The 10,179-nt window shown below is 36.2% G+C and overlaps 2 protein-coding genes across 3 annotated transcripts in view; one reads left to right on the plus strand and one right to left on the minus strand.

Annotated features, from left to right (window-relative positions):
• Positions 1-1,538, plus strand: part of LOC107633649 (root phototropism protein 3) — a 4,155-nt gene extending 2,617 nt beyond the window's left edge. The window contains exons 5-6 of the mRNA XM_021117416.1: positions 16-568; positions 632-1,538. Of these exons, the coding sequence (XP_020973075.1) occupies positions 16-568; positions 632-1,198 (1,120 nt within the window). The 3' untranslated portion in view covers positions 1,199-1,538. The remainder of the gene's footprint in view (positions 1-15; positions 569-631) is intronic.
• LOC107631074 (transcription factor bHLH143) lies at positions 6,068-9,484 on the minus strand. Of its 2 annotated transcripts, none has more exons than XM_016334393.2 (4): positions 9,368-9,484; positions 8,397-8,989; positions 8,094-8,257; positions 6,068-8,007 (listed from the first exon to the last, which is right to left on the minus strand). In XM_016334393.2, exon 4 carries the CDS (start codon positions 7,988-7,990, stop codon positions 6,965-6,967), a length of 1,026 nt encoding a protein of 341 aa, XP_016189879.1. In that variant the 5' UTR covers positions 7,991-8,007; positions 8,094-8,257; positions 8,397-8,989; positions 9,368-9,484; the 3' UTR covers positions 6,068-6,964. The 2 variants fall into 2 exon arrangements, with proteins under 2 accessions (XP_016189879.1, XP_016189880.1); XM_016334394.2 differs by having other exon boundaries at positions 8,397-8,980; positions 9,368-9,437.

Genomic DNA, 10,179 nt, shown 5'->3' on the forward strand with positions numbered 1-10,179 from the left:
TTGTACAAACGGTAGGATTCTTCGGAGTCGTTCTTCGACGTACATTGTGACAGGAAGACAACACCTTAATACGACTAATCCGAGAGTTGATAGTAGGAAACTAGAAATCGAACTTCTGACCATCAACTTCACAAGAGAAGAAACCTACGTCGGTGTTAGTACACTTCAGGAGGTGGTGATGATGACGATGAAAGTGGCACCTGCATTGGTGAATGAGTTGGAGAAGAGGGTGGGAATGCAGTTTGAGCAAGCAACACTTGGTGATCTTTTGATACCTTGTTATGAAAAAAGTGAGACTGTGTATGATGTGGATCTTGTTCAGAGGGTGTTGGAGCATTTTCTTGTTCAGGAGCAGAGTGAGAGTGTTAGTCCAAATAGGGAATCATTTTCGGAGAAGCAGATGAATGCAAAGGCAAGAGTTGCAAGGCTTGTTGACAGTTATCTCACTGAAGTTTCCAGAGACAGGAACCTTTCCCTCACAAAGTTTCAGGTTCTTGCAGAAGCTTTGCCTGACTCAGCTAGGACATCTGATGATGGCCTTTACAGGGCAGTTGATTCTTATCTTAAGGTAACTTTTTATTAATTCATTCTTAAACTAGTATGCAATGTTCTAATGAATTGAATTTAACAGGCACATCCGACGCTTAGCGAGCACGAAAGGAAGCGACTGTGCCGAGTAATGGATTGCCAGAAACTGTCCATTGATGCTTGCATGCATGCTGCTCAAAATGAGAGGCTACCACTAAGAGTAGTAGTCCAAGTTCTGTTCTCTGAGCAAGTCAAGATAAGCAATGCACTGGCCAACACTGCTTTGAAAGAAGGTGTTGGTGTTGAATCTCATCAGTATCAGCCTCCTGTGCTCACCAACCGGAAAACACTTCTGGAAGGGACGCCGCAATCCTTCCAAGAAGGGTGGACAGCAGCCAAGAAAGACATTAACACACTCAAGTTTGAGCTTGAGACTGTCAAGACCAAGTATTTGGAGCTTCAGAATGACATGGAGAATCTTCAGAAACAATTTGATAAGCTCATGCTCAAGCAGAAGCACACTTCACCATGGACTAGTGGCTGGAAGAAACTCAGCAAACTCACCAAGATCACAGATAATCATCATCATCACATTGCACCTCAGATTCCAACTCCTGAAGAACCACACACCAGGAAGACAACTAGAAGGTGGAGAAACTCAATTTCATGACAATCTCATATTCATTACAATCATATGTTTGGTGATTATGGATGAATTATGTCAAGCTCAACCATCATAATTTTCAACTTCTATTAGACCAATAAAATTAGGACCTAAATGAGAGGAGCACTAATTTCCACGTGTGCATAACTTTTTGAACTGTTAGATACTGACACAACAGTCCAAAGATTTTCTGGTCCGTTATGCAATCAGCAAATTTTCATCTCCACGGGACTATTCAACATATCAATTTATTTTAGAATAATGTGTTTTATTCTGTATACCTTTAATTAAAGCAATCAGACACTACTTTATGGTTTGCTGAAGCAATCAAGCCGCCCTTGTACTATTCATTCTGCAAATTATTTTCCGTTTCTAGAGTTGCAAGAATTTGACAATTATATTCCCCTGAGCTAATTTATAATGCCGATTTCCTTAACTGGAATTATTAGATTACAATTCACACATGATTCTTAATTTTAATTTGGAGTGTAGCTAACTTTAGTACGGAAAACTAAATATAATGTAAACTTATAACTGTACGGAATATACATAAACGAAGAAACATGATTAGATGTTGCAAGATTAATCATGGCATCGTGCATGAAAATAGTGACCCAGTTATAATGTGACAAGCCCACAATTAGTCAATGAACCACGCACTAAATAATGGAATCAAAGACAGTGACAGATAACAAATAGACTGCTATTTGAGAAATGATTTATATGTTTCTTTTGTAATCTTACATAAGTTGATATATATAGTTATATACATTATTCTATTATTCGGTAGAACAACATAGACCCACTTGTGATGAATTTTATATCCTTTCAATAGTAAAAAAAGGTGGCAATTAGAGTGAATGCAAATAATAATATATTGTGATTTGATAATAATTAACTTTCACTTGTGCTCATGTTCCTATTAAACGATTTGATTCTGGTGTCCTTGTCCATGCACTTATTTGGAGACAATGTTTTGTTTTGAAATCCATGAATGGTTAATCTTTTAGGAAAGTTATCAGGTAGACCGGGAATACCGGTGTTCGAGTTGTTTTAACCGTTGATTTTAATTAATATATATTATATATATTTTTTATAATTCAGATCAACGTTAAAACAACTGAAACACCGGTATTCCCGGTATACCTGAAACTCTTCCAATCTTTTATGCATTGTTACTATCTCCAACAGTGTTGGTTTATGGTATAACCAGAAATATTTAGGACAGAGATATAAGAAAAATACGTAGATGAAAGGAATGGGAATCACACATTTTTACTTTACTGAAGCAGTACATTTATAGGATTTTAATCCATGACACTACCACATCACCACTAAACTAGGAAGTGGGATGAACAGAAACTGCCACATACCCACTAGATAAGGAAGTGGAATAACAAAAACTACTTTTCTCCTAAAGTGCAGGAACCACTCCATGACACACTGGATCCTTTGAAATCGCAATTGCTGCCTGGTTGTCGATAAACACTTCTGTCTTGTGATTCTGTTGGAGATGTAAATCACATAAGATCTTTTTCAGCCACAAAACTTGATTTACAGCTGCTGTTGCTGCTATGAATTCAGATTCTGCAGTGGATTGTGCTACTGTCTCCTGCTTCTTTGTGCACCATGAAAAAACTCCTGAGCCTAAACTGAAACAATATCCGGAAGTGCTCTTCATGTCATCAATGGATCCAGCCCAGTCACTATCAGAGAATCCACACAACTTGAAATTTTGACAGCTCTCAAACTTCACACCATAATCAACAGTACCTTTAATATATCTCAATACCCTTCTTGCTGCCTTTAAATGCATTTCACTAGCACAATGCATAAATCGCGAGAGAAGACTTACAGCAAACAAAATGTCCGGCCTTGTTGCAGTGAGATACATTAAACATCCAATCAAGCTCCTGTAATAGCCTTCATCAACTTTATCAGCACCATCTTCTTTGCTCAGCTTCTCCTTTTGGTTCATTGGTGTGCTAACCGCTTTGCACTCCTCCATCTGGAATTTTTTTAAGATTTCCTTAGCATATTTTTTTTGACATATGAACACATCGTCCTCATTTTGTTTGATCTCAATTCCAAGAAAATAAGACATAAGACCAAGATCAGTCATTTCAAAAACTTGCATCATTTCTTGCTTGAATTCTTCAACCAAACTTGTATCATCTCCAGTTACTAAAAGATCATCAACATAGAGGGAAACTATGAGAAAATTTTTTCCCTTATGTTTTACATAAAGAGTGGCCTCAGACAAGCTTTTTACAAAGCCTATGCTCAATAGGTGTTCATTTATCCTACTGTACCAAGCTCTTGGTGCTTGTTTTAATCCATAAAGGGCTTTTTTTAGTAGATAGACTTTATCTTCTTCTCCATGCATAACAAATCCCTCTGGCTGCTCCACATATATCTCTTCTTGTAAAACTCCATTTAAAAAAGCTGATTTGACATCTAAATGGAATACTTTCCAGCCTTGTTGAGCAGCAACTGCTAACACCAATCTAATTGTATCTAATCTAGACACTGGTGCAAATGTGTCAGAATAATCAACACCAAAAATTTGTGCATACCCTTTTACTACAAGTCTGGCCTTGTATTTATTGATAGAGCAATCCGCATTAAGCTTTGTTCTGAACACCCATTTAACTCCAATAACTTTTCTGTCTTGAGGCTTGTCAACCTTTTCCCATGTGTTGTTTTTTTGAATCATTGAAATCTCATCCTCCATTGCCTTTTTCCATTTTGGATCCTTGAGTGCTTCTTCACAGCAACTAGGTTCGCATACTGCTACATTGCATCTTTGATAAATGTCTGACAGCAGTCTTGTGCCTCTGATGGGATGATCATCTTCTAATTCATTTTGACACAACTCTGTTGTTTGGTTTCCGCCATAATCATCTTCAATATTGTTACAAGGTTCAATTGTTTTTCGTGGGTTCTTCCAATCCCATTGTTGATCTTCATTGAAATGCACATCCCTAGACACAGTCAACTTTCCAGATTGAGGATGATACACTTTGTAGGCTTTTGAAACAGAACTATAACCCACAAAAATACCCGGAATTGCTTTCTTGTCAAGCTTGTCGCGCTTAACCTGTGGAACATGTGCAAAACAAACACAACCAAACACTTTAAGAAAGGTTAGTGAAGGCTTATATCCATACCAAGCTTCAAAAGGAGTTTTGTCTTTCAAAGCCTTGGATGGAAGTCGATTTTGAAGAAAAACGGCTGTGTTGGCCGCTTCAGCCCAAAATTCTTTAGGCAATTCCTTCTCATGCAGCATGCATCTGGCCATCTCCATTACTGATCTATTTCTCCTTTCACTAACTCCATTTTGCTCTGGAGTGTATGGGGTTGTGAGTTGATGTACAATACCAGCTTCTTCACAAAATTGATCAAATTGTGTTGAGGTGTACTCCTTCCCATTATCTGATCTTAGAAATTGTATCTTGCACCCACTTTGAGTTTCCACCATATTCTTGAACTTTACAAAGACTCCAGCCACTTCATGCTTGAATTTCAAGAAAAAAATCCAGCACATTCTTGTAAAATCATCTATGAAAAGAATAAAGTATAAACTACCTTGTAACGATGGAGTTTTTTGAGGTCCTGCCATATCAGTGTGGATGAGTTGCAGCTTTTGAGAGGCTCTCCAAACTGTTTTGGGAAATGACACTCTGTTTTGTTTTCTCCATCAAAGGTGGGCGGAGCAATTTGTGAGAGACTTGCTTCACCTTCCATTTTCACAGGCCCCGTAAGAAGAATGCTCTGATACCAGTTTGTTGGTTTATGGTATAACCAGAAATATTTAGGACAGAGATATAAGAAAAATACGTAGATGAAAGGAATGGGAATCACACATTTTTACTTTACTGAAGCAGTACATTTATAGGATTTTAATCCATGACACTACCACATCACCACTAAACTAGGAAGTGGGATGAACAGAAACTGCCACATACCCACTAGATAAGGAAGTGGAATAACAAAAACTACTTTTCTCCTAAAGTGCAGGAACCACTAATTGACTAAAACAACAAACTGAAACAATAATAAAAAAAAACTTAATGCAGTCCAAAAGCAAATAATTAACAAACAGTCCCAATGTCTTCTGGATCTAACCTACACTCTTGCCCATGGCTTCATGTACGACAATACCTGCCTCCTTGAATAATTTCTTTTTTAAAAACTCCACACTTAAATCAAACGAAAATTTAAATAAAAAGAAAAGAGATATAGGTTTGTTCAATTCCTTCTACAGTGATTGTGATGGTGAAAAACAGAGAAATATAACCAATGAAGTAACCAATAAAAACAACAAAATAACAAAAAATTGTTTCAAAAATTATAAATCATAAAATTGTTTAGTTTGAATTTGAAGCTGCTGCAACCTAAGAAGAAAACACCTACAAATGCATGGAAAAAAATGTGTTTTGATGAAAAATTAAATGCGATGAATTTGATTGGCGTTAAAAAATTTGGAGAACTGATTTGATTGAGTAAAAATTTCAAAATCAATGTCTAATAGGTGATATTTAGGATACCATTTTATCCACATTTATTCGTCTTTATTTGGTTGATTTCTAAACCACAAAGACCTAATGATACAAAGAGTATAATTCTTCCATAGTAGAGCTTCTATATTTACCAATATCCATCTTTCGATTCTTAGAGCTTACTCCCACTTGGTGCATTAATTGTATGATATTCTCATGCAAAATAATAGATTATTAAAATAATACATCAGCAATAGATTACAGAAAACATTTTTACACTTTTTATTTAAATTCTAGCCATATCAGTCATCAAAATATCTTGTATGAGGTATTACAATCATTTGAGGAGCACATGCAAAATGTACAAGATAAGGAACATGATAATGGGATCATAGATTGATAGTAATATTAAATTATTCAAGATTCAACATATACAAGCATGAAGCACATCAGACACCTGACAAGATAAACCTGCATACATGATACACCACTACCATAATCTTTCACATTACATTATTCACACAATCAAAACAACCGACACATGCTATATAGTACATAATAGCATAATGACCTATATCAATCACAAAGTACGATAAACTAGAATTGTTGATCATCATTCCTCCCTCAAAACAAAAGTAACCCTTCACCACAAATGCTATACCCAAACACAAAGGGGCCCCATCAAGAAACTCATGATGAACACTAGGAGGGCTCTCTCCCCTTCAAGCACTATCCCCAACACAAGGAGAACTTTCATGGTACTTTAAGAGTTTTATGGCAGCATGTTATGTATGCATACTTTGAAAGATGAAAGAGAGGACAAAAGCATGAAATCAAGAATTGGAAAAAGCGGGTGGAGTGTGGGACCCCAGTTACTCAATGCGCATGCATTCAATCACCAACCGGGTGCAACACTTGAGAGAAAAAAAGGAGAGGGTCCTCATATTTACAGCACAGCTTGCCACTACTGCCTCCATACCCTTCAATCTGTGACCCTTTACTCCTTCAACAAAAGCTACTATATTGTAATCATTTGGTCAACAAATTGAAGCCCCATTGCGCAATTTGCTCCAACTGCAGTGGTAAAGAGAGTAGTACTATCTATTTTAGCATTAGTACCTTTATTTCCCAAACATATGTACCCCGAAACAAAAAGAAAAGAAACAAGCAAGCATACTAGGTTAAAAAAGAGCTCAAAGAAATGCATCTTTCCACTTCAACCAACATACTAAAACTTGAACCTGGGTGGCAGTGAGTAGCTAATTATAGTTTACTCCAAGTGTTGAGTTTTGGACGCCAAAGCTTTCAAGTACTCAATAGTTTGATCAATGACAAAAAGTGGCTGCTTTCCTTTTGCACCAGGAATCAAGTTCTCAAGAACTCTCAATAATTCCCGAATCTGGTCCTTTTTCAACTGAAAATCACCTGCCATTGATTTACCTACTTTCTCAGCGCCAAAAGAATTCTGTGATTCAGCATCACTAATGCACTCGTGGTTTTCATTTGGTCTTAACGAACTGGAACTGTCCACAGGTTGTGGTGATCTATTGCAGCCACCATCAACTAACTTCGGCCTTTTGTTAGGCCAGTCATAGGTAGCAACCCCCTCAGTTGTGTGTTGAAATTGTTCTTGCATACCATAGGTCCTTTTAGTAACCAAAGGGGAATGGTCTGTACTTGTTACCTCGTCATCATCACAATCATTATAATCACTGTCATCATCATCAGAATAAAGCAATGCATTGATTTCCTCCGTGTCTTCATGCATTTCACTTTCTTCATGACCTACATGATCATTATCAGACTTTTTTGGTAAACTGCAATCGGCTAGACCATTTTGACGCATACTACTTGTCCATCCCTTCTCATTTATATCACAAGCTAGAGGAAATTCTCTAGCAGAAATAATTGGACCCTGGACATGAGGGAGGCCAGGACCGTAAAACATTCGTGTCTTATTACCAGAGCGGTCAAAAATCAGGAATTTTCTCTGCAAAGATTCAGGATTTGCATTTTGCAAAGACCCTCCAGTATGCACTTCTTTGAAACCTGTTTTTGCAATGGGATGCCGAAGGAAATGTTTCAACTCATCTGTTGGCTCAGTCTTTGGACCCGGGATAGCAGGAGCTGCAGGTCCTTGAAATGCATTGACAGCAGGAAAGATGCGAGTGGTAGAATTTAAACATGCTGAAATACCAAGTAAGCTGGGGTCTTCCAGCATGCCAAAGCAATTCAAATATGGATATCGCCAAGCCACATGCTGTGGGCGAGGCAAACATCTATCAGCCTTAACCATTCAACGAAACAAACGACCTAAAAGAACAAGAGAATCCATCACTCAATGCTAAATGCAAGAAGCATTTGACACTAGAGAATAAAGTGCATTTGGAAAGACATACCCGTAAATGCTATGTACACCAGATATCGGATTAGATCTCCAGTGACTTGCTGCTTCTCTTAGGAAAAAAGGAAAGAAAAGGAAAACAACAAACTCCAACTTAACGAAAATGAAATCTGAGTAAATCTACGTGACGGGCTTAAGCAAATGACGGAAGTACTCAGCCTGCAAAGGATCAGAAAACAGCATTGATGATTCAAAATTTCAAAAAAGCTACTAGCTTATAATCACATGTATAGATAATAGAAATGATTCAAACGAACAGTCAGGGATAATGTATACAATCACCAATGTTTTCACTGACCTGACAAAAGTGCAGCGGTTGGAAGCAAGCTATAACTCTAACAACAATTGTCGATTCACCTTCAAGGCCATTCTCATGTTTCAATGCCCGAAATCTTGTTTGGCTTGCTGCTTGGCACACCATAACTTCTTTTGACCCTTACCACACTACTCAGTCAATCACTCAATCTGAATGTTTTATGTGCGCCAAAGAAATGCCAAACAGAATATGGCAACGAAGACACCAAACAAAAAACAGGGATGGCCAGACTAGAGATCAATACGCAACAATTACACACTAAAGATACAAGTATACAACACAGGGAATCTGCCTCCGCTTCCTATATCTTAGCCAATTCTATACTTATCAGAAGAAAAGATAAAACACTGGGTAGCTTCCATGGCAGTAGCCCAAGCAACAAGGGAAAAAGCTAATATAATAGAGTATTATGGAAATGGTGATTTACAGAATAACTTTACAATACAAATTCAACCGCACAACTTGACGGAACACATCAACAGAAAGACCCAACCAACGCATGCTGATTTCTTTCAGATATCCAGAACTTCTTAAAGCTTCATGCAGATATTATGCGCTCGGAATAACTGGCATCCCTAAAACAATATTATATCATCATTGAATAAAGATCAAAGTTTGTTTGTACAAGACACAACACTCACATTTCTAAAATCAGAGGGGAAAATGTCTTAGATGAAAAACACAACAATAATCACTGTGAAAATGGACATACAAATTGCTTGTTTGCAATCGCCATCACACAATTACATGAAAGATCTAAGATGTTAATTTCAGAGGTAGATGACTCAAGAAAGGAAAAAGGCATATCCTTATGGGAATTGACAATAGACTGGAGGAAATCTAGCGCAAATTCAAGTAAAGTCTTCACATTTTTCACCCGATCACCCAATTAAGAAGAGAATATAGAAAGCTCAAAAAGCAGAATAAGGAAAACAAGCGTTTGAAGTACTTACAGATGGATATGACTTGGTATGAGCGAAAACAATGTCTTCTTTTCAGCAGAGAATAAAGAAAGAGAAAGAGAAAGAGAAAAGGAAGCAGTTCAAGTCTATATAGACACCCAATTTTCACTTTTTAGTTTTTACATTTTTAAATTCTTTTTTATTTTTTATCATAAATTTAAAATAATAACCTATTAAAAGATTATTTGAATTATTAACAACGAATACAATATTTTTTAAAGATGAGTTTTACATAATATAGGATTTTACTATCATGTGTCTAAAGATATTGGTTAAACATATTTTAATTTTTTTTAATATTTTTGATACATTCAATGCATTAAAAACATAAAAATATTTATTTTTATAATAAATAATATTAAAATATTTTTTATAATATGTTTGATCAATATCTTTAAGACATAGAATAACAAAATTCTATAATATATTCCGAAAAGATTAATAAATTTGTTGATATAATCATTTTCAGAAATCTTTGATATAATATTTAGGATTTTTTATAGGTAATTTATAGGAAATTGTCCGATAATTAAATATGAATATTCTGTTTTCATAAATTAAAACTTATTATATCATGTAGGTTGTCAAATAATTTCAGTTAAAAAATTATATTATTTAAGTTATCTACTCATTTTTCCCTAATTATTATAATGATAATACTTGAGACTTGATCCTCATCGGATAATCTTGTACGTTGTACGTATCACCGCTTATTATTTTTAAGGGCCCAGCTACACATACAAGTATCCAAGCTTCCAAGTTGGCCCAGCCCAAATCGAAGACACGCGCATAAGGAAGCATAA

This window comes from Arachis ipaensis, chromosome B03 (assembly GCF_000816755.2).
Source record: "Arachis ipaensis cultivar K30076 chromosome B03, Araip1.1, whole genome shotgun sequence".
NCBI lineage: Eukaryota > Viridiplantae > Streptophyta > Magnoliopsida > Fabales > Fabaceae > Arachis > Arachis ipaensis.

Coding starts and splice junctions, on each gene's coding strand:
- LOC107631074 (XM_016334393.2), bottom strand. CDS start 7,990: ATGGTTAAGGCTGATAGATGTTTGCCTCGCCCACAGCATGTGGCTTGG.